The sequence below is a fragment of the Amphiprion ocellaris genome, chromosome 4 (assembly GCF_022539595.1).
Source record: "Amphiprion ocellaris isolate individual 3 ecotype Okinawa chromosome 4, ASM2253959v1, whole genome shotgun sequence".
NCBI classification, from domain to species: Eukaryota; Metazoa; Chordata; class Actinopteri; family Pomacentridae; genus Amphiprion; species Amphiprion ocellaris.
Window position 1 is genome coordinate 35,041,059 of NC_072769.1, and position 24,759 is coordinate 35,065,817.

General features: G+C 39.6%; 1 protein-coding gene across 4 annotated transcripts; it reads right to left on the reverse strand.

The window, feature by feature from the left end:
• Positions 1–485: 485 nt before the first annotated feature.
• dtd1 (D-aminoacyl-tRNA deacylase 1) lies at positions 486–24,510 on the reverse strand. 4 transcript variants are annotated; one of them, XM_023269314.3, is made up of 7 exons: positions 24,377–24,510; positions 21,913–22,003; positions 20,072–20,307; positions 17,579–17,676; positions 8,620–8,775; positions 3,569–3,590; positions 486–3,478 (listed from the first exon to the last, which is right to left on the reverse strand). In XM_023269314.3, the coding sequence occupies exons 1-5, from the start codon at positions 24,417–24,419 to the stop codon at positions 8,620–8,622; spliced, it is 624 nt and encodes a 207-aa protein (XP_023125082.1). In that variant the 5' UTR covers positions 24,420–24,510; the 3' UTR covers positions 486–3,478; positions 3,569–3,590. The 4 variants fall into 4 exon arrangements, with proteins under 4 accessions (XP_023125082.1, XP_023125080.1, XP_023125081.1 ...); XM_023269312.3 differs by having other exon boundaries at positions 8,611–8,775; XM_023269313.3 differs by having other exon boundaries at positions 486–3,590.
• Positions 24,511–24,759: the final 249 nt, after the last annotated feature.

Genomic DNA, 24,759 nt, shown 5'->3' on the forward strand with positions numbered 1-24,759 from the left:
GATTTGGACTAATAATGCTCCCTCACACAAACCCCTGTGGGCAGCAGCCAAACACTAGTTCTGCCTTCCAGCTACTCCTTAAAACAAATAATAATGTTATCATTTTAAAATATGTCAATATTCCAGCCAAAAGTGATAGAATTCCCTCTGGGCCCGCATAAAAGACAGCTTCTGGTTTTCCTCAGACATCAAGCTCAGCACAGATTAGATGTGTTGTAGTATTTTCTTTGGTTACACAACAGTAGTTACGGATTTATTTCACTAGTGAAAGCTTGTACATGTTGTAAAGTCACTCGCTAAGCAGATACGGACCGCAGATTCCAGAGCGTCTCGGCCATTTCTGATGTTTTTTTAATGCAGCGATTTGAGCGAGACAGAACTTTAGGATAAAGTGGGTTTCTTGATTGCCGGGCCTGAGGTTTCATATAAATAGCACTGGAAACTTTCCAGCAAGAATGGAAAAAGTGGTCAGAGCTCTAGGCAACTGGTTTCATTGTGCTTTATTAACCCTTTAGAGCATGGAGTGACGGCTGATCAAGTAAAAGACAAGAAAGGCAGCAAAGAAAAGAATTGTCCATCAGATTAGAGGACAAATAATGACAGTTTTATGTGGCCTAAAGAACCTTCTTCTAAGTAAGATGGATGATGTTTACTCTCAAATACAGAAAACAAAGTCCAGACATGACTCGAGGCCTTGAAGCTGCCATGAAACTCGGCCCGCCTGACTTGCAAAGCGAGCTCGGACTAAGCATGGAGTTACTAAACAAGATGAATTCCCAACCTCCCAGACGCACACAAAAGAAAAAAAAAACTGAGGGGAAGGAGGGAAGAGAAAGGAGGAGGGGGGCAACAAATTAAATCCAGTTAAATTGTTTTTCCATAGCCAGTGGGCTTGGCAAAGGGCTCTCACACACACACAAGATGTAAGATAAGTTACAGAAAAGACAAACCAGAAACAGTGCGGCTTCAGATGTAGGAGAATGCCTGGAATTTAACCCACTTTCCCATGTCCGCCTGACACCGCACCCACTCCCACTGCCCTGCCCTGCAGCCCAGGATGTCCTCACAAAGACACACAAACAGTCGAGTTAAAAACGCAGGTGATTCCACAGAGAGACAACCCTCAAACTCGACACTCCCTCCTCACACCTCGAGCTGCAGCTTTGATCGATTGCATCCCTAAGAGATGTCTGGTACAGCGCATCAATATTCCCAGGCCCCACAGTGCTGCTCTTACTGTAAACCTGCCTGGCATCAGGTTCACAATGCAGTCACTGCAGAGGAAAGCTGCAGTTCTAGCCCAATTTGAAGCAAAGCTAGGTGGCTAGCAGACACATCTAGGTCATATCTTCCCTCTTTGAGAGCTCCCAGGTCCAGGCTACAGCAGCAACATGGAGAAACCTCAGCTCAGCACCAGCGAGTAAGAAGAGGGGTGGGGATATGGTATGGTAGGCCAGGAATAGCTTCATGAACTAAAAAAAGTTGGGACAATATAGACAGACCAGGTGGTGATGCTGAAAGAAGAAATAAGGACAAACAACACCTCTGCTCTTGTAATAAATAAAACAAGCAGAATGAAACGGATGAAAAACTCTCAGAAACACAGCAGCGGCTTCTTTTTCCGTTCACATCTTTATAAAAACGACAACAAAATGTACATTCAGATCCGTCAGGTGACAGCAGGACAGTGTCACAATGAGAAACATGAATAGTAGATGTGTTGCTCACACTGGTGCTGATGTTCACTGATAGTGAAGCACAGCTGTCCCTCTTCACACAGGTGAATTGTAGGTAACTGAGACAAACTGACTCAGTAAGTCGCAGCCACTCAATCCTGGTTTTAAATCGGCTAAATCTGAAGTGATCAGCGAGGCTCAACCCTCCCTGAACAACAATCAATTCCTCAGAGTAGGTCTGGTGGAACAACGAAACAAGAAACAGACTGAGATACACAGGTGACATGTTAGGATTTAAAGTCCAGCTGAAATAATGACTAGACAACAGCTTTTGCAGTTAATATCTGGGCAAAATAATTATACAATACACTGCTCCCATGTGCTTAATATTAACAGAAAAATTGTGATTTTAGGGATCAAAAATAGTTCAAATGACAGCTGAGCCGGTTTAAACAAGCAATGTCAGCAAAGCTGTGCTGTTAACTGTAGCTCACAAGGTAAAGACTGGTTGCATTTTGTTAGCAGTGATAATGAGAAGTAAGGGCCACATCTGATAGCATTTAAACGATTTCATATTAATTAAGTTTAGCCAAGTAGTTATAAGCCTGTAAACCAACATTGTCAGCAGTGCACTTCTCCCCTGATTTGTTAGTTAGCTAGTTTAACAAACCAAGGTGCAACACAAGACGTGTCCATGCATGCACACGGAAAAGAGGACATCAGCTATAAAGCTAAAACTTAACTACTAAACACTGGATGATTACAGTGCTAACAGCTGTGGACTTTACAATAGTGACAAAGCTAATGCGTGTCGTTCAAAGTTGAAGGCTATTTTTTTGTGCTAGCAGTGGCTTCAAGGAGTAACAACCACAGCTGTTAGCAACTAGCAACAATCTGATGTTGTTTTTGAGCTATTTGGCTAACTAGCTATTTATGTATTAGCCTGTAAGCTAGTACTGTTAGTGTTTTGTGTTAGCAGTGGCTTCGAAGATTGAGATTTTTTAACGGTCGCATTTAGTGCATTAGGTAAGAAGTTATTTAGCCTGGAAATTGTCGTTTGCGACGCACTTTTTCTGCTGCATGTCTGGAGGCTAATTTGCCAAGTCAAGGTGCATCACAAGGTGTTTCTATACATGCAGCAGGTAAGAGGATATTAGAAAGTTAATGTGTCTTGCTGTTCAAATGTGAAGGCTTTTTCCTTTTTGCTACCTATACACCATGCCTCTTTTCCTTTTTCCAGTGAGTGACGTGTCATTTACACTGCAGACTCTTGTAGCAAGTTCAGCTTGACCTTAAAACATGCAGTCAACTCCCAACTGTACAGCAAGCTTTAAAAAACAACTGCACATATGTGACTGTGCCGGTCATGGTGTGGTGTCATTGCTGCAATCAATATGGAGAGGCTGTCATATTCCCACTGCCCTGATGTTCTTGTGCTGGCACTATAAGCCAAGGACTTGGAGCTGAGCTATGCTTCAGGGTCAGTGCCATGTCTGTAAGCAGAGATTAAGTGGGAACAGGCAGGGGAAGTCTGAAAGAGAGCGACAGAGACAGATAGAAGTAGAAACATGGAAAGAAAGGCAGTGCGTGGGAAAAAGAGAGTACACAAAGCTACTGGGCCAAACGGTGTAGCACTGTTGATGTCTGTTCCGTGCAATGCCGCCCATGTTCAATCTCTGGTCATAAATCTAAGAAAACTGGGTGCTGTCATGTGGCTGGATTTCGTCTCTGCCACACCTATCTGATTCTGGAGGAGAGAGGCCGAGGACACCAGCGAGGGGACGATGTTCTGCGACAGAATCCTGTTGATTTCCAAAACAGAAGGAGGACAGTTGGTGATCAGGTGTTAGAGTCTCTGAGGATTAAGACCTTCCTGAGGAAACTGGGCTCACCGTCACGTCCCCAGTGCAACATCTGCACAAGAGAAAACACAACAGCCATTTCGTCTGTGTTATCATTAGTCAATAATGGCTTGGATAAAGTACAAGACAACTTAAAGCATAATGAATTATGGGCACAGTGGTGACAAATGTAATAATAACTACAAAGTATTACCCTTCATACCCCCAAACCTGCCAGCAGGTTTAAAAGGTATATTATCTTTAAGAATCACCTAAATTAAACCATTTATCAGTCAGAAAATGTAAAAAGAGAAACAACCATTGGATTTGTACCTTTTCAACAGTACTTTAATAATCTGTGAGCTGTCATTCAGTCAGAAAACGTTACAGAATCTAAGCTGAGAATTACAATTTTTCATCAAAAATCCATTTATTCTAAATGTTTCGTTAAAAAGTTCACCAAATATCAACTGTTTGCTCTAACCACTTTCTGTAAAATCACAAAACCTGTGCTCTTCCGCACAACTGTGAAGTCATTACTGACGTAGCTGCGACCAACAGTCGTGAAAAAAATCAAGTGACTTTTTTGGCTGAACTACAGGCTGTGTAGGCTAAGTATGGAAACAAGTAAACAACTTAAGTAGTACAATATCTATAGTATGTAGAGCCACCATGCTATCCAGTTCTGGTGACCCCTGTCTGTGAGCATTTGGAAATGTATGTTGTGCAAGTTGATTCTAGCTTTTTGTAATATTATTAAAATGAAAAAAAATTAATTGTTGTTCTGTTTCAATTGAGGTGCATGACTTTACATTGCAGTGAAAAATGAGACCACAGTAAGTAAAAAGGTGACTGGAGTTTTAAATAAAAAGCCCAGAAAACGTTTAGGGTTAACTCAGTTACACAGCAATAACTTCTTAAGCTATTACTAGCTTCTCCTCAAACCAGAACAAGTATGGCTGTAATGGCAAAACACTCATGGGTTTTAATTCATGGGTGTCATTTATTTCTCCTTAATTACATCTGTAAACAGAATCAAGTGACAAATCTGAATAAATGTAAATTTTTCAGATGAATTAGTGTCGTTTCTTTTCTCAAAGTGAGACAGATTCACTTAGATTTTTTGCTACTTATGGCCATTAAAACAAGCTAAAAACCAATTATCGATGTAAAGTGTGGCGAACAATTGCCTTCATTTAGAATTAAAGGGGTGCAGGTCGAGTCAATCAGCGCATTCTTTTACAGATAATGTGACCAGTGAATTGGTTTTAGATTAGATATGATTGCAGTCGAGTAAAATTTTCTTTGCTGGCCCTGAAGAAACTGATTAGTGCAGTTTGTTGTTTTAGGTAAACAGATCCAAATAATAAAGTCTGCATGTTATATTGTCAGATCATATTGAAAGTAAGAAAGCACTGAAAGCAAACATTTAAAATAAAAAACAGAAGTTACATCTACTCTGACTATTTCTCTGTCAATTCTGCAAAACTAGTACAGGAATTTGTCTGTGTGATGAGCAGCAAACCTTCTTAAGTTGTTTATATTGAAATGAGAAAGCTGCAGATATGAAGTAACACCAGAGAAGATAACACAGGACTGTCCCAAATTCCTTGTTCGGAGCGAAGCACACACTGCTCATGTTTAAGTCATGCAAAGCAAACCTTGGGAGCACCAATTCCCCCTTTAAAATATGCAGCAACAGAGCCAAGCGAGCAAGGCCCTTGTCTGACATCTCTCTTACATCCAAATGTCCCTCTTCCACCTCGTCCTCCCACCAGGACTGCTGTGCACGCACACAAAAAAATCCAAATAACTCTCTTGACTTATCAAACAATCTTCTTCTTTTTTTCCTCATTTCCCTCTCTTTTTTCCCATCTCTGGCTCTCTGTCAGACAAAAACGGCCTTATATAACAAGCTGCTGAAGCCTCCAAGTCTTGGGGCACATATTTACCCAACATGCACTTGGGGATTACAGAGTAAGGCCCCCTGCTGCCGGAGAGTTTGGGACAGGGCAGGCTGACTGGCATGCGAGTGTCAGAACACCTCCAATTTTTAGATGCTGTCCAACATGCTAGTGCCCTAATCCACGTCTATGAACAGGATCAGGAAGTGCGACCACTGTTGAAGTGCCAGTTTGAGGGCATATCCGCTGATTGCGTGTCTGCCACAGGGTTCATACAGGGAGACGAGCTGAGCCACGGGAGGCAACAGCAGCAGCAGCCTCAGTGGGGGGAGCTGACTCAATGCCTCCCTGACTCTGTTCACCCAGAACTCGTCTGTTTTTGTGCTAGTAAACAAATACTGAAGGCAAATAAGAACAACCTCCCTCTTCCTCCTCCTCCTCCTCCTCATCATGAAGCAGGGAAACAAACAGGTCTGTCTCTCATGAGCGTTGCCGAGTTTCACCACGTCAACAATAACAAAGACAGCAGACAAGAGAAGGAGACGCTGGAAAACAGACAAACTGCTTCTCACTGCACGTTTAAAGCTGCCATATTGCACATGACACAATTCGCTAATATAATTAATGAGGCAGAATTGTTTCTACACTGTTGACGCTGCAAAAGACAAAAGTAAAAAATAACAATGGTGCAGTCTCTTGCACAGAAGTACAGCTGTATGTGTTTGTTTCTCTGCAAATTTACGAGTCAAACTGTCACATTTCATGACTAAATTTAGGAAAATAAACACTTGCTAATACAGAATATGCTTTGGTACAAAAGAAAATGTGAATTTAAAGTAAATTCCTTTTCAGACAAAGAATCTGCAACATATAAAAACATACAGTTCGATATTAGATGATATAAGATTAATACTAAGACAACAAAATGCAATTTAGCAGTAAAGTGCATTTTTTACAATATGGTATATACAGTATGTTACAGCATAATCAGAATGAATAGCACAGATAAAGTGGTATGAACACACTAATACACGAATACAAGGATGTGGATATAATAAAAATAATAGAAATAAGTTATCTCAGTCTGCAGGTAGAGATAAATAGTGCTACTAGTAGTATGAACACTATAAATAGTATGGATAGTATAAACTGTGTGGATAGTTTATGCATAGAAATGTTCCGTAACAGCCTTTCTGAATAAGATCAACATGCTCGTGCAACTTTTAAGAGCCCATATTCTACGTTTGGGTTTTCTTTTTCCTTTTTGGAGGCATCTAAAAGGCCTGAGAGCTTCCAAAGTTCATGCAATAAGGAATTATTACCTCCCACAGAAAACTCTGCTCCTTACATGTTTGAAAAGCCTCAATTGAAGATTTTCTTCTATTTACGTCATCATGTAACATATTTGCACAACTCTTGTCGAGTGGCTAGTTTTGCCGTCAAACAAAGAATGAGCTGCTATATTTCCTAATGACAGCTGCCTGTGCTTGAGCTACATCCCTCGGCCTATACTCATAAGCCGTTTCCCTGTTCGGGAGTTTCATCCTTCTAAAGATGCAAAGGTTGTGTAGCTGGCTTGGGGAGGACTTCCTAATTTCATCACCAGCTGTTCGTGTCACTACCCTTGTGTCCTTGTTTCATACTTGACAGCTGAAGTTGACAGCCATGGCAAAAGCCTAGACTTTAGTTGTTTTGACATGATGAGGTTGAAATTTTGATTGTTTTTGTTTTTTGTTCTCGTGTTTTTTCAAATACTAGAAGAAATAGAGGTTACCCAGCACATTCATTTATAACGTAATCTTCAGCTGCTCCGTTTTCAGAGTCCACCATATTTTCAAAGTCTCATGTGGCAGGTTGGGTCATGAATCATCCATCCACTACATCCTTCATGGCCCATGAAATAATCGATGCATTTCTAGGAACCTTTGACATTGCCCAACCTTCAGCTTGTCATTGTCAGTTTTCATTCAAATGTAGCCTTCAAAGAACGCATCCCTGGAATTTGTACAGGTCAGTGGTTGTGGTATGTAGCCAGTGTTACCTGGCTTATATCAGACCAGCTGACCAATAAGAGCAAACTGTGCTTTTCAGAAATCTAGGTTATAAAGAGACAGAAGCTAAGAAAAGGTACTGCAGCAATGTACAGTATGAGAAAAACAATGTGTGTTTGGAACACTATAGCATGTAAATATATTCTCAGAGAACCCACAAAAAAAATTATGAACCTCTAAACGAGCATAAAATCAGCCTTTGAAGAATAATTCTGGTTTTCCTCAACCTGGCATGTTTCCCATTAATGTTTGTTGGGTGTCTTTATGGGTAATTTTGTATTTTCCATCTCAGTTGTAGCATCCTGGGGAAACATAAGGTGAATATTTGGGCCAAAAGCATGAGCTAAAAACTCAAAGACAAACACAGATATTAGCCAACTGCATTAAAGAACTCCATCCAGTGATACCTACTTGCTAACATAATTGTCTGCAAATCCAGATGCTGCTTCATCTGAACAGCCAGCTTTAAATACAGATAGTAACAGTTGCTACAACACAGAAAAAGCCCTTTTAATGCTGGATATCTGGTTTGCTCTGACCTCTACTGCACCAACATACACTGTGCAGGAAGATATTCACAGCTTTGCATTTGTAAACAAACAGGTGGATGAATATGCAGGTGATCACGTCAAACAGCAAGCTGTCCCTTCTGTAAAAGTAATGAAGCTATGGTCATGTTCACATCAGCACACAGGCGCATGTAGCGCTGTGTCGGTCGCAGACACTTTCACACGTTTAAACTGGATCGTTTCTTTGATTTCTTGGTTCAATTCATCAACTTCTTTGGCTCATGGCATTACTATTCCTAACGCTTAGAAACTAACAAAAAACAATATTTAGTTTTCTGCTTCTTGCATTGGTGAAAAAACAAAAAATGAAAGCAGCTGTTAAGAGAGAAAAAAGTATACAAAAGTGTGATTAAGAAGTAGAAGCATTGTGCATTTTCTGTATTTTGATAATTTATAATGATCTTAAATAGTATCAAACATACTGAACCTTTATATAAAATTAATACACATGCACTTCAAAGCTAAATTATAACCAAGGTGTCTAATTACCTCAGAGAAAAAAAGTAAAGACACATGAGGTGTTTTAAGGACCTGTTGTTGTAACGGACTGGATGTGTTTTTAATCTCACCCTGCTGACCTAAGGCTCCCTCTCCGATGACACGTCACCCTCCGCTCCACTGCTGGCGTTGGGGTCCTGACGGGATCGTAGGGCGCCTTTATCCCTGCTCGAGTCTGACGGGCCCTTGGAGCGCGTCTTCTCCTTCCTCTGCTGCTGTTTCTCCTGCTTTGACAGCTGAGGAAACACCAGAAACGGAAAAAGTTCTTTAAAGTAGTTTCTTTCATGTGTCCTAATCATGTACCTTTTATGGCAGAAATAGTCACTACTTGCTTTTTTCAGTTTAAAGTTGTTTAAAGGCAGAATTTTTTTTGTTTTACATCACTTAAAGTTCTAGTACTGTGCCCCGTTCAGCAAATTAATGAAATTGTCACATGCCCACAGAATCTGATTTTCAATTTTTCAGCTCAAAATACCAATAAAATTCCAGGTTTGAGTCCTGTTGTAAACAGGCCGTTTCAGTGTCAGTAGCTTTAAATGCAACTGAACTGCTGCTGTATATGCCCTCTTCAGGAAGAAGACTCTCTCTGAATCTGTAGAAGTTGACACAGACATGAATGCGTGTGTGAGATCAGGACTTTCTAGTGTTTCTAAGTTTTTCCTTGAATGATCACTTGACACAGAAATATCACAGAATTCACAACACAGTCACGTCTTTAACTCTGGTGTTTGGTGAGTTTGTCAGAAGACTTTGTGGTTACAAAAATCAGTGTTTTAGCTGCAGAACAGCAGCTTGGAAATGACTGCTGGTTAACATGTAGTCTTAAAGGGCTGCATCTTAAAGGGCTGCATTTCAGTCACTATTTCATATTTGTTTTGTTCCATGACAGCAGAAACAGAAAACAATGTAAATAGGAACAGCTTTAATGTGAATTTAGCTGTATTAAAACATAGAGAGCAGGAGAGAAGTCAACAGATGTAAACAGCAGCAGAGTTTAGGTTGAACTGAAGCACAACACCATAACCCACCCGTCCATGTTTCTCAGTTTACATTAAAGTTTCCACCGTCTCTGAATGTTTCCTGACCTGTCAGTGTACCATCAAAGATTACATTAGCTGCACAACATGCTTGCACTAAAGATTTTCTGATTATTGTGGTGACATTTCCATCAGTGATAAAATAATCCACTGGATGTTCAGGTCCAGGAATGTTGGGAGTGCATGAAGACTTGTGTTCACTCTTGCAGCCAAGAGCAGAACATTTGGTGAGTGATGCTGTTGGCTCAAACATTTTAGAGTTAGCAGAAGCAGCTGTAGAAAATAAATAAGAATTCAGCTGCTTATTCTGAATGGTTCACCTAGAAGCAGTGAGTAAGCAAAGCTACACAGAGTTTAAACTAGCCGACTAGTGGTTCCTCAGTTAGGACATATTTGTAATTTGAACTGTGTCATACTGCACAGAAGTCATGTTTAAGTTCCCCTTAATTCTAGCCTTGATTACTTTGTTTACATAGACGTGCAGGACTTTATATTGCAGTGAAAATGGATCCCACAGTGAGGAAAAACATGGCAGGTGCAAAAAAAACCCACAAAATTGCCTAGGGCTCAGCAGGTTAAAATAAGCATTATTTGATTCCTGGATTGCACAGTTTGTCCAACGTTATTACAAGTTAAACACATTATAGTTTATTTATCGATGCAGTATTGTGGTTTATATACATTACTGTGGACTGCTGTTTTTATTTACTTATTTTATAAACACACAAAACAAGATAACCAAGAACACATTTTCATTATTATTAAGAGAGTCCCTGGAAGGAGAATGCGGAGTAAATCAAGCAGATATTTTAACTTGTTAATAATATTACTATAGATACTATGTGAGCACACATGCTGCATCCACACAGTCCTGGTGAATCACATTAGCTGAGCTTTTCAGTGTTAAACTCTCAATAAAAGAATTAAGAGAAATTTTTTTTTTCTGAAATTTAACTTGTAAAATCTAACATTTCCCCTTTTGGCTGAGCCGAAACTTTATCAGTCTCAGTGGTCGCACCGTGAACATGCTGCATCATGACTTGCAGATCATGACCTTTGCAGTGCTCAGTTGTGGCCCAGAGGTCCCAACATGCATAAGAATTAGTATAATTAATTACACAAAGGAGGAGCGACGGCAGGCCACCGCTCCGTGAATACATGACCGCTGCTATTCTCAGCTGTCATATGATCACCTCAATGAGTCTATTGTTGTGACTGGATGCACTCACTCTCACGCAAAGCCAATCAAATCCTCCTGCTCCTCCTCCTCCTCCGTCCTCGCTGTGCTTTTTACTGTAGTGATGAAGGTACGCATCATCTGAAGGAGGCTTGTAAACACAGATGCTGAAACTTTTATGGCTGCCGGGGAAATATTTATGAACTAAATGTCATGTTAAAAATCAAGAGCATTGCGTAAGACATTACATTATTTAAAGAGCACCAAAAAAAGCCAAAGCCTTAAACATGCTGTAGTATCAAAGCCAGGTCTGCTGGGGACACAAACGTTCTGATTACAAACTGGACACTGTGAGGAAACATATCCATGCCATAAAGTAATCAATGTTTCTGAACCTGTCGAAAGCCTGAGCGAACATGATCAGATGTTACATAATTCCAGTGCATGTTGGGTTTCAGTCCAGACCTCAAATCAAAAAACAAAAAAGATGAACAAACAGAAAAATTCAGGACGACGCTGCTATCGAACGCAGCCTACAGAGAACAGGATGATTTTCATTGCTCTGGATAACTCCATTGTTTGCTAGCTGCTTGACCCTGCAGTGGACTAAATCCATGATTCATGGAAAGAAAGGAACAGTGTCTGTTGGCTGTTGCTTCATTCCCCTCCTCCCCACCGTGCCAAGCTTAGCCTATTGGCTGGCCTTTTATCCCTCATGTTCAGCCTTGGCTTTGGCTCCTCGGCCCCCACAGCAAAACATCCCAAACAGACAAGATTAAAATTCTGAGGACTGCTTAATATCCCTCCCCTTGGGCTCGCGAGCCAAGCCCACCAAGCCAAAGCCAGCCCGAAGCCAAGGCATCAGGACTTTATCTGGGTTCTACCACAGTGAGCAGAGTCAGTTTGGGAAGATGGATACATGAACCTCATTTAGATGTTGAAGGAAAGAAGCTGAGAGAAGAGCATCGTTGTCACCACGAGGAAATATCTGTCATTCATTTTGCATGGCCTAACACTCTGAACCCCAAAAGCTAACAGCAAGTTTGAAAGGCGTTATCTTTCAAAAAATCATCAAAATTATGCCATTAATCAGAGCCAAAAACTATATAAATAGAATCATCAGATTTTCAGCTTTCCATCAAAAAATTGAGCTTAAAATTGAGAAATGTAAATAAAATAGCTTTATTCTACATACTCCCATTAAAAACATTTACCAAAATACATTCACTCTAATTAGATTTTGTAAAATGTAAAATGAAGTCTGCACTCCTTGGTGCAACCATGCAGTTATTGGAGACCAACAGTTACATTATAAAAATTCTGACTTTTCAGCTGAACTGCAGGTTGTGTTTACACAGAAGAGAGAGGAGACAAGCATGGAAGCAAATTAAAAATCTAAAGTGGTGGGGCGTCCAGATAGCTCAACTGGTTAAGCGGGTGGTCCATGAACAAGGGCTATAGTCCCCAATGCAGCGGTGTTCGGGAGTTTGATTCCAGTTTATGGCCCTTTACTGCACTTCTTCCCCCAATTCTTCTCCCTACTTTTCTGTCTGCCTCTCTATTAAACACTATCAAAAAAATAATGCCAAAAAAAAATATTTAAAAAAAAAAAAAAAAAAAATTCAAAAGTGGCAAAAATGTCGATAGCATGTCAACTCAATATTTTTTCCCAGTATTGGTAACACCTGTGGGCACTTGGAAAATGCTATACATGTTGATTTCAAGATTTTTTTTTTGTCAAAATCAATCAAAGAAATTGAACTTTTTTCAGAATAACTGTGTCACACAGAACATTGGACAGCTTTGAGTTCTCTCTCCTTCACGGTTGTTCCGTTTCCACAGAGGCACAGAGTCTTTATCTTGCAGTGGAAAAATGAGCCAACAGTGAGGAAAAATGTGACAGTAGAAAAAAAAACAACCAGAAATTGCTCATGAAAATCAATAGCTTTGTATGCCGAATCTTATCAGACATCTGATTCATTCTTCTGTTACTCTTTCTGGCCGCTACAAAAGAGTCTTGAGGTTCAATACTGAGCTTATCATAAGAAACAAAATGAATCAAGTCACCTGCTAATGAAAACCTTTCAAACAGCCAAAGTCAAATTACACAGTAACCCTTTCTGATTCTAGTGCACAGTGTCAGAATCCAAGAGTCAGCTCAGAACAAAGCATCTAGGCTGGTTTTATACAGTACACGTACAGTATTTCTGAGCCTGGCCGGCGCTGCAGAGGGTGAAGCGGCTGCAGCGAGCTCCCCAAAGCCTGCGAATGTGGGCCCGAGCTGCCAATCATCTGAAGCCCACACATAACAGCCTGTCGCCCACATCGCTCATACACTCGACTGAGCCAAGTCGGGGGACTTTCAGCTCCACTACGCGACTGAGTGAGAACACAGTGAATCAGTTCGGCTTGGTGAAGGGTGGAAGAGGTGGCAAAGGCACACGTCAATCATCAGGACGTGATTGTTGCTTAGTGTTTAAAGTTCTGTTTTGTCTTTCTAAAACTGCTCAATTCACCCCTCATTCTTCATCGGTACAGAGCAGAGTAAATTAAAAAATATACTTTGAATTTGAATCAGTGGGTCATTAATGACATATACAAGATATTTTAACCCTCTACTTCCCAAAAAACGGCTGCCAGGTTTGAAAAGCATTTTGTTGTTTTTTTAAAAAGTCACTGAAATGACGTCATTTATTCTCCAGAAACTGTAAAAAGAGAAAGAATTTCCGGATTTTCACATTTCCAATGGTTCTTCAACTACTCCTCTGTGACATACCTGTCTGTTGCAAAACTTAACCAAACTTCAGCGTAAAATCTTAATACTTCATCAAATCCCTTTATTCTACATCTCTTTTAACAATTTGCCTAGCATAAACCATTGGCACCAAACAGATCATAAAAAAACACTAAACATTCTGCTCTCCTCAGCACAACCACAAACCAACAGTCATGTGACAAGAACTCAGGGACTTTTCAGCTGAACTGCAGGCTGTACATAGCATGTTCAGCTTCAGAACTGCTCAGAACTATTTCTACAGTATTTAGTACTGTAATTACTGCTGGAGGTAGACACGGTATATTAAAAAATAAGCAACAACTCTTAAATTTGGGTCAATGGGTCCTTGGTGACATACACAAGGTATTTTAACCCTAACGGTTTGAAAAGCAAGTTGTCTTTTAAAAAAAATCTGAAATCTAGAACCTTAAAAAACATAGAACTGTTGGATGGTTTTTGAACTACTTATCTGTGATTCAATTGGGAAACTTAGAATAGAAAAGAAAACCTTTTTTGTCATTGTATTGAGGACACAATGACATTTGGAGTGCCATTCTGCTTTGAGCTAAAAAGACATGCATTACATTACATTACTATACTAAAAAAAACATAAAGCACACTATAAAACCGCTGCACACAACATAAATGAGGAGGCTGTGCTGTAAAATGCCAGAGTCAAGTCTCAGTACTTAGTTACATGTTATAAGCAAAGTCTGTTGTTATGTATGTGGTGTTATTGTGAGAGTATGTGTTTGAGTGGACTACAGCTGTTCACTTTTTATGTGGACTGAGGGTAGAAATGGACACAGGAAAGAAACTTAACCAAACCTCAGCTTTAAATTGTGATATTTCATCAGAATAATTTTACTCTACATTTCTATTTTTTTTTTTTTTTTTTAAATGTCAAAAATAATCTGTTAGCACAAACCAAATTCTGTAAAAATCTAAAAATTCTGCGTTCCTCGACATAACCATGAGGTCACTGGTGATGCAGCTACGACCAACAGTTGTGACAAAAATTCAAGGAGTTATCCTCTGAAGAGCAGGAGGAGATAAGGATGGACATAAAGAAAATAGGTAACATATAAATATCTATACTATGTAGCATCACCAGTTTTTTCCAGATTTGGCAACACTTGTTGGAAAATGTTATACATATTGATTTTGTCCAGTAGTTGCTGAGCTTTCTGAAAGTCAGAGTTACTGATGGAAACAAACCAGCACGCGACAGTAAATTTCATTTCTCGACCTTGAGCCTTCTTGTCTCCGCTGTCCTCCAGCCTGTGATCCAAAAATCAATCTCAGTGCGCAACCATGAACTATTTTTTAATTCTTAAAAGGCATCTTGAGATTCGAGGAGGCTGTGAGCAAAAATGCACAGGTGTATCCTCGCCGTCTCATTGGGCGTAGTCTGTTCAGCATCTATTATGTACTAAGAGGCGACAAACCATGTTGGGAGCAGGACTAATGCGTTTATATGAAACATATCGTGAAACACAATACATGTCACTTTATTTGTACAATACTTATTTGCGTGTCACGTCGCAAATAAAAATCAGGTTATTCCTGTCACATTGTGCTATGTTGTAAAGAGAATTAAAATGAATAAATACTGTAAATTGTAATGAAAACTGTTCTTTTCAGCTGACAGATCCATAAATAACAAAAACTGGACAGATGATGCAGCTGTGCTACGTGTTGTATTTAACTGACGTTGCTTTAAAACAAACAGCATCCAAGCAAGGATGTCTCATTCAGTTAAATGTTGTTGCCTCAAACCTTCTCTCTTGTATTATACCCTTATAATAAGACGTGAGAAGAGGATTCAAGGATGTACAAACTGAGAAACAAGATGAAGGCTGACATCTGATTTCTGTGTTCTACTAGACATAACAGACATTAATGGGAACTGCAGCAGGTTCCAATAAACTGGGATCATCCTTCATTGTTTCTTGCCCACTTGCAGCTGCACTAATAAAGCAGTAATGGTGGACATATGAGCAAACAGGTGCCTAATTACACATCCAGCAGATACAGAGCAGCATCACTATTTGTTTTGTTCTCCTTTAAGTTACTTTTCAGCCTCCCGAGACAAACCTACATCTCTTTAGCTGCTAAACGCTCCTCAGTGTTGAGCAGGTGACATGAAACCAGCTAAAAAGCGCTTTTAGCTGAAGGGGAACTGCAGAGGTGGGCGATGTTTCTTTGAGTTTGTCACGATGAGCGACACTTTTCACAATGCACACAAACTTTCAATCCTTTATTTATATAAAATCCCAACAGCACACACTCCATCCTTTGCTTCAGCTGATTATTTAGCAGGATGCAGTTTCATTTCTTTTTGAATCTGTGGCGCATTTGTGGGCCTGTGAGCAATGCGGTTACTGGTACTTTGAAATATAGACATCTTGCACACCACTCAAATAATAAAATTAATGGAATTCCAATTCAAATTGTATGTTTTTAATCATCAGTGCAGGTCAGAAAAGGTCTGCACACTTTTGGGCTCTAACTTAACAAATTTAATTTAATTTAAAAGTATTTTCTTCAAAGGCAACACAGATTTTCCTCACGCAAGTATCAAAGAGGAATTTCTAAAAGAGGCAGTAATCAAATCATCATCACCTGCTGGTCAGCAGGCAACAAGAAAACAAAAAATGCCCCTTTTACTCTTTGATTCACTCCTGAGAAAGGTCTTTTGGACTGAAACGCTGCCTTTGAAGAGAATTAAATTAATTATTTGGAACCCAAAAACTGTGCAGATGTTTTCCTGACCTGCAGTTGCATTTTTTTTTCTTCTTGCAACTTAAAAAAACTGGGTGGCTGCGAGCACAACTTTGATGTCAGCCTCTGAAATAAGGCTGAGCTCGAGTCATATGTATAATTTGCACTTAAACAACAAAGTGGAAAATAACAAGCAGCTTCTACAATGCGGTGTTTGGATGATCCTTGTTTATTCTTCCATGCTGCGCTCTAAAGAAAAAAGAGCCACGGAACACAACACAAGAGCAAATATCACCACCCAGTGTTCAACATTAGAAATAAAAGAACTCCTCAACACATCACATGACTTAAAGCTTTGCAAAGAGCTGAAGCTAATCATTATTTTTTATACTAGTAGAATAAAAATCTGAAATTAAAAAAATGGATTTTTTAATATTCTTGCTTTGAAGATGATGTGTAACTCAGAGAAAATCTCACAAAACCTTCACCAAAGAGTCTGTGGCCGGTAGCACAAAACACCTTTAAGTATTTTACTTAAAGCTCCTTGGCTGGTCCATGTTATATATGCAAGATGTTGATGAAAAATGCCAAAAAGGGGGGAAATCATTAACAGAATTCAGACTAAACCAGAAAGAACCGCAAGTCAGAGCACAAAACACCCTTAAGTCTTATCCTTAAGAATCCCTTAAAATGTTCGCTAGTATTTAAGGTTTTCTTCTTAATTTGGGATTTGTTCCAATGGCCATACTACCCATACTATATAGTATGCCAGAAAATGATTTATTATGACACAATATGACAAATGCACTATGGCAAAATCTCTTTTGATGCAGTGAATGAATTTAGTAAGGAAACATTTTGTGTACCATGGAGAAAGTCAGTCAGCTGAGGAAAAACTGAAATGAAACCTTGAATAATCTTGGCCTCTGGCTGCGTATTTTGGGTGGCTTTCTCCTCTCCATTCAAACAGCAACACTCCACACTGAAAATTTCAAGTTTTGCTGAAAATTTATGTTCTGCGGTGAGGCAGCCCTGCTAGTGTTTTAGGTGAATTTGCCATTTTAATGACTTATCCATTGAAATAACTGCACTCATCATTATTTTAAAGGAACATCAAGCTGCATCCTTTGCATACCTCAACATACAAACAAGCCAGTATTTTTCTTCTTTCTAGTAAAGTGTAGCCAGACCATTAAGTGCTACAAAATGGGCCGGCTAAGGAGGAAACCCAAGGTGCGTTGTGCAAGTAGCTGGTGCTTTTTATGCTAATTAGATTCCATGTGGTAAAAAGCAGACTGCATCCACTGATGAGCTTCCTGCTTTACCTGTTTGGGGTCTGTGGGACCAGTCGGAGACGCGAGTTCAACAGTAACAGGCCCATCGTTCTGAATGCTGACCTGCATGTAGGCGCCGAACTTCCCATCTGTAAAAACGAGACAAAGCAGCAGTGAGAAGAGAAGACGTCTGATCAATCCATTTCATCTGTTAGCACAGTTAAACAGTAAACACAAGCAGACTTGGTGTTTCGTCATCCCGCCTTTGAGACATTGGGGACAGAAGACGAAGGGGCTGTGCGAGGACAGTAAGTTTCAGCTTAAATGTTCTCCTTTCTTGAAGCGGGTCTTTGAGATTAATGACACCATCTGCACAATGAAGCCGTGGGCCCCGACAGAGAAGCGCTGCATCATCGTATTTCCTCTCTGGAGGGGGGGACTAATTAGGAAGCCTTATGCCTCCCTTGCTGGGACAAGGTGTTCTCCGCACCTGCTCCCTGGTGGGCTGACCCAGTTCGCTGCCACCGTCACCGCCAGAGCGTCACAGTGCCGATAATCCACCGCCTGAACTGCTGCACTGAGATGGCAATTAAATAGCAGGGGGACGACTCCACGGCTACGAGTGGGCAGCGATAATGGTGACCCTCGACACTTTTGTTTTTAATTAGCTCCAAATAAAGTAGCTGCAAGTGTTTAGCCTTGTTGTCCAGCAAACTCCTAAGACTCTATTCTGTTTTGACCTCCACACTTTGCACCACGATCCTTAAAACTGGGACCACTTTTCAAAACATCAGCTTTTTAGTATCTCTTCTAAGGCTGACAATAAAGAATGTTTAGGAAAAACACTCAAAAGGGGAAAATTTGTCAGTAGAGTTGAGACCAAATCAGAAAAACGCGCAAAACACCCTTAAGTCTTCCCCCTGAGGTTTCCTGAAAATGTTTATTTAAATATTTAAGGTTTGCTTATCATCTTGTTTTTTTTGGGGGGAAGTTCATCAAACAGTTTTCAGAGTAAATCAGAAAAAAAGAGCCCAAAACATCCTCTTCTACTTCCTGTTATCTTAAAATGTCCACTGAAGTACAAAAGGTTTTCTTCTTTTCTCGGTCTTACACTTAAGAAATCCCTTAAAATTATGAGCACAAAATCCCTTAGCAACTAAAGTAAGGAGAAAAGTCCCATAACCTCCTGAGACTCTATTACAGCTGGCCTCTCATTTCCATATTTCACCATGACCCTTCAAACTGGGACTATTTTTCAACTCTGACTTCACAAAATCAGCTCCTTAATATCTGATCTATGTCATATACACCGATCAGCCACAACATTATGACCACAGACAGGTGAAGTGAATAACATCGATTATCATGTTACAATGCAACATTCTGCTGGGAAACCTTGAGTCCTGACATTGATGTAGATGTTTGACATGTGCCACCCACCTAAACAAAGCAGGTCAAGCAACCCCTCAACCCCTACAGCAACAGCAGTCCTTGATGCCAGTTTCCACCCTCAGCAAGACAACGCACCCCGACACACCACAAAAACTGCTCAGGAATGGCCCGGGGAACATGACAGAGCTAAGGTGTTCCCTCGGGCTTCACACTCTCCAGATCCAAATCTTACTGAGCATCTGTGGGATGTGCCAGGATAAGCCTGATTCTAGGTAGGTCCCACCCTGCAACCCACAGGAGCCACAGAATTCACTGCCACCATCCCGGTGCCACAGGACATCCCCAGGGGTCCTGTGTCCATGAACCACTGGGTCAGAGGAGTTTTAGCAGCAGAAAGGATGGTCAAAATCGGTGATTATGTGTATGTAAAATGTCTACGTAAGACACCCAAAACGGGGAAATTTATTAATAGAATTTAAAAAAAAAAATGCACGAAATCCCCTTAAGTCTTAAGATTTCCTCAAAACCTTCCCTCAAATATTGAGGTTTTGCGGGGCGTCCGTATAGCTCAACGCATTAAGCGGGTAACCCATGTACAGGGGCTGGTCACCAACGCAGCGGCCCGGGTTCGATTCCCGCTCACGGCTCTTTGCTGCATGTCTCTCCCCGACTCTTCTCGCCTGTTTCCTGTCTCTCTCTCACTGCGCCTATCCAGCAAAGCTGAAAAAAGGCCAAAAAAACTTTTAAAAAAATATTGAGGTTTTGCTGCTTATCTTGGATTTACACTTTAGAAAACCCTTATAGTCAGCGTCAAAGAGCCCTTAGCAATCAAGGTAAGGGAAGAAATTGTTGAAATAGCTCTGACTCTGAACAGTAAAATAGTTAAGTTTATGGCCATAAATGAAGAAAATAAAGAAATGGAGATTTTTTAAATTTATACTGAAATTTCCTCCCACATTTGTTGAATCTGTCGTTATCTGAGGATCAAATTTGCTTCATAATTTTTGCTCCTTGCAAACAACAAACTGGGTATCAGCTTCTCAATACCTGATCTAATTATGTTCAGGAATACCACCCAAAAGGGTGAGATTTAGACTAAATCCAGGAGAAGAATGCAAAAAGCAGGACGCTATAGTTCATCATTTCACCCACCCTTGATGAGCTCTGGCTTGTAGGTGCTCCTCATGTTCTCCAGGATGCTGTTGTAGAAGGGCTGGGCCAGTTCTGCAGGCATGGCCAGGTGGAAGTCCGGCTTGTTGCCTTTCAGGACGCAATGCAGAGTGAACTGGCTCACACACAGAACCTCAAAGTCCCGGTCCATGACACTTTTGGTCCACGCTCGGCCGTTCTCATCCTCGAACAGCCGCAGGTTCAGGATCTTACGTACTCTGAAAACGCAAAGTCAGGAGCTGTGAGGAGGCTGATTCTGATCAGTGCGATCAATATCGGACTAAAACATGTTGATTCACTACCAGGATTTATGGTCAGAGCTACAATATCACGTTGCATCAGTTCTATGTGTTCTATGATAATTACATGGTCCCTGATCAAATAAATGAATAAAATAAATAAAAAATAAATAAGTATCACATTGGGTAATGCAAGATTCATAAGTAAAAGTCATGTATATTTTGCTAAACTGTAATTCTGTATCATTGAAGTTAATTTGTTTTTTAAAAAAATTGCACATCAGAACATAATTTAAAAACAGTGAACTATGCAGCACTGAACTGTGCAGTTAATATGTTTTTGTTTTTTTTAACAATTCTGCGCTCAAGATTTTTTGGACGGGTCCCATTGGAGTCATACTTACCGTGACGTTTTGCTTTTCTGTACTTTTAGTTGTAATTTAAATGTTTTTACACTGTTTTACACAGTTGAACACACTTTGCAAAACATTTTGAATTGTTGTTTATTATGGATATTAACCTAATTAATGCAATTTTACAGCTAGACACTTTTTAAGTTACAGTACTTTGAGAAGTTAAAACTGAAATATTTGTCACTTTAGGATAAAAACAAATTATACTTTCAAAATAGACCCAGACACACTGAGCTTTAATGCAGTTTCATACATGACTGTCATGTCTTTATATGACATTAAAATATAAATTTCTAAACTAAACAGACACCATCGCTGTTATTTTCCTCGGAAATGTTGTGGAGCAGAAGTACAGTGTGAATTGAAGAAAACACTCAAGTAAAGTAGCTTAAATTTGTGCTTCACAATCATACTTAATAATTCTACAGTGTTATTCATTAAAGAGATGCATCTAATTAATATAATAATAGAGCTAGACACTAGTATTATAAGTTACAATACTTCAAGAAGCTTCAACTATAAAATATTTGTAATTTTGACACTTAAAAAAATACAATTTTCAAGGTACATCCAGATACACCGATTAATTGAGTAATGATTTTAGCCCTAAGTTGGTTTATCAAATGAACTTCACATTCTGTACACTCTTTATATGATATTAATAAAGTGTAGCATTTATGCTGCATTTAATTTCATGTGCAATATATCATATTTTAATGCCTCGGGTGTAATATTTTAGCTTCGTGTTTACATTTCATTTTCATTTGCAACATTTCAATTACATGTGTAATATTTAATTTTTATTTAATTTTTCAGGTACAATATTTCATTTCATTATTTCATTATTATGTCTGATATTACTCAGTACTTCAGTATAATTTCCAGCATTACTTTTTACTGTTCTAATCTAGCCTTATTTTATTTCGTATTTACATCTTATTACTTTTTAGGCACTGCATTTCTTACGTGATGATGTTTTTTTTCTGAGCAATATCTGGTGCAAGAATTTCCTTTGGGATTAATAAAGTTTTATGTTATCTTAAAATCTTGATTTCTAAACTAACCAGAAACTACATCTGTCAAATAAATTGTAGTGAAGTATAATGGGTCATTTTAAACCCCAAACATGTACTTGGTTACAATGAAGTCAAAGTGCAGTTTCAACACTCACATGTAGTCAGCATCCTTCTGGGTGTCCTCCACTGAAATACCGAGCAGCACACACAGTCCACGTCCTATTGAACTGATCTGCTCCTCTCCCACTGCAGGAAAACGCAAGATGCTGGATGAGTCACACTTCAGACTCTTTCAAGGACTAATGATGGCAATTTAGTTATTCATGTTCATCCTCAAAGCTTTGAGGTGTGATTGGGTTCATTATCCTGCTGCAGTGTGAATCCTTCTTCACAAAGAAGCAACATACTGAACATACACACCACTCTGTCACTGCTGCTGATCTGTAGCTGGGACTCAGCAGGAAATAGGAGTTTTTTTTGTCCACTGCAAGAGTTTCGCCTTGTTCTGTTGAGATGCTTTTGCTGATTTTGCAAACTGAAATCTAGTTTTAATCCCAAAGCTGTCACTGCACTAACTCTGCCACGATGGTCAATATTGAACTTTTGTGCAATGTTTTAATGGACAAACTGCAATATTAACACAATCATGTGCAATAATAACTTGGACAGATACAACCTCCTTTTTGGTAGCATTTTTCCTACTATCTTACTGTATTCTAATAAATATGCACAAGTAGGTACATAAAACATGCAGTAAATATCCTGCATTAAAGGTAGCAGTTCACTAGGGTACAAGGGCTGTAGTTCAAATAAAATGTCCAGACAACAGGGTTTCTGCAGAAATCAACCAATTTAATGCTTTTTATTGCCAGTTTAATGCTATACTGTAAAAATCTTAATGCCACGACCGTGAACTCAACAAATTACACGGGTTTGGGTTTTTTTTTTTTTTTTTGTTTTTTTTTTTTGTAAAAGATGATTTTTATATGAAAACTGTCCCTACAATTCACTATTTCTGATTCCGGAAACCACCCCTGACCACCCACGGGCTGCAGCCATTTTCTGAAATCCATGTTTTCTTGCCATTTTTGGTGGAATTTGCATTTCCCCATTTCCCAGCTCTACTCCACCTGGTCCAGCCTGCCAGCCACTTTTAAAACCTGCAGTTTCTGTCAATTGTACCCGACACAACAATTATCGAAATGCTTCGGCATGTTTAGACAGATGCACATATCTAATGGATTGCAGTCTATAATGATATATTATTATTACAGTCAAATATTTTTCTTGAAAACTGCAGAAAGCAGGCCTTAATTTTCATAAAATTAATTTAATGACTATTAATGCTTTTTAATGCCCTGCAGAAACCCTGCAGAATACGTTTTTAAAAATCTTACAAACCTCCTGTCGGAAAGAATTTAATAATGGGCAAAATATATCATAGTGACGTGATTCAGAAGACGCACGTCTCCTTGGAGAAGAGAAAATTAAATATCTCATGAGGTTTTTCCAACAAAACTCTCCATAAACCTGACCATGAAGCGTCCTCTTGCATCTCACATAACCTCTCCAATTCCTTTTTGGTTATCCTGAGTTTTCCCTTCCTTTCCCATTTTTGTTTCACTTTCAGTAAACACAGACAGTTCTGAGACTGTTTTTCTTGCCCTTTTCTTGTTTGAATTCGATTTAAATTCATATTTCTGTCTATGATTTATCTTCTTTTCTTTCTCATTATATTTTTCAATTATTTAAAAATAAAAGAGTCGGTTTAAGTCAATGCCTTGCAGAATTTCTGTTTTATTTTGTCTTCCCAAAATGATTTTTGAATGCCACTTTATCGTTCCTTAAACTGTAAGGAAGTAGGATTAAAATGTTGTGTAAATCTGGTTCTGACTGATAAATAAAGGAATACCTCTGCAAAAAAAAAAAAAAAAGATCACAGACGGGGGTAACAGTGGAAGGTTTGGTGCACATAAGAGTAGATGAAGTGAAAATTTCTTGCGAGGAAAAAACACATTTCAGGTCAGTGCCCGAAGGTATATGTACTGTAATAAAAATCTGGCACAGCAAATAGACATAGTGCAGTAAAGCAAACGTCTGAATGTTTATTTTGGATGTTTTCTTTCTACTAGTGTGAGAGAAGCTAAAGAAGCAAAATTATCTAAAATCTGAAAATTTTACTAGAATACAGAGTCGACTGGGAGAAACGCTGTTATGAAACATAAAAAAAATTAGTTACAGAGACGGAAGAGTGGCTTGGTTAAATGGTAAAACACTTTGCTGCTGCTGTTGTTCTCTCCGGTTAGAAGCAGCACAGACTGACAGATGACCGGCTGGATGTCATTATGTTCGGTCGGTCCGGTCACCCAGCTCTCACTATATCGGACTGTCTCAGGATTAATGCGGTGAAATAACCTCCACAGGCTCCCTCGGAGCTTTAACAGCCAGTTAGCAGCGCTGTAACCGGCTCAGTTCAGCTCGGAGACCCGCCTGCCTCCGCTTCATTCATGCTAATGCTAACCCAGCTAGCTCAGTTAGCGGCGTTACCGGCCGTTAGCTGTTAGCCTCGGTTTAGCTCCACTTTAAATCCGTGCCAGCTTGTCCCGGGCTACATCTTACCTGTCACGCTGGCCTTGGTGACCCTCTGAACGATGGCTTTCATTGTTGTGGTTGTTTAGCGGAGCACGCCGTCACAACTTCCGGCCACACGCAGCGTGGACGAGCCGACGTCGCCCTCTTGTGGCCGGAGCCGGGAACGCGCAAGTTCAGCTTCTACAGGAGCTGTGAAGGGACAAAAAGGTCCTTTTTCAAAAATAACAATTTTTTTATTTGTAAGCGTAACAATGAAGGTGAACTGTTATAAAAGTGAACATGGAAATAAACATATTAACTAGGAGCTGACAAATTATTATTTACTAAATATTAGTAACTCATGCAGACTGACTTTTAGAATTTAAATAAATCAAAAATACAAATGGGCTTGTTTGATCTACAAGGTGTTC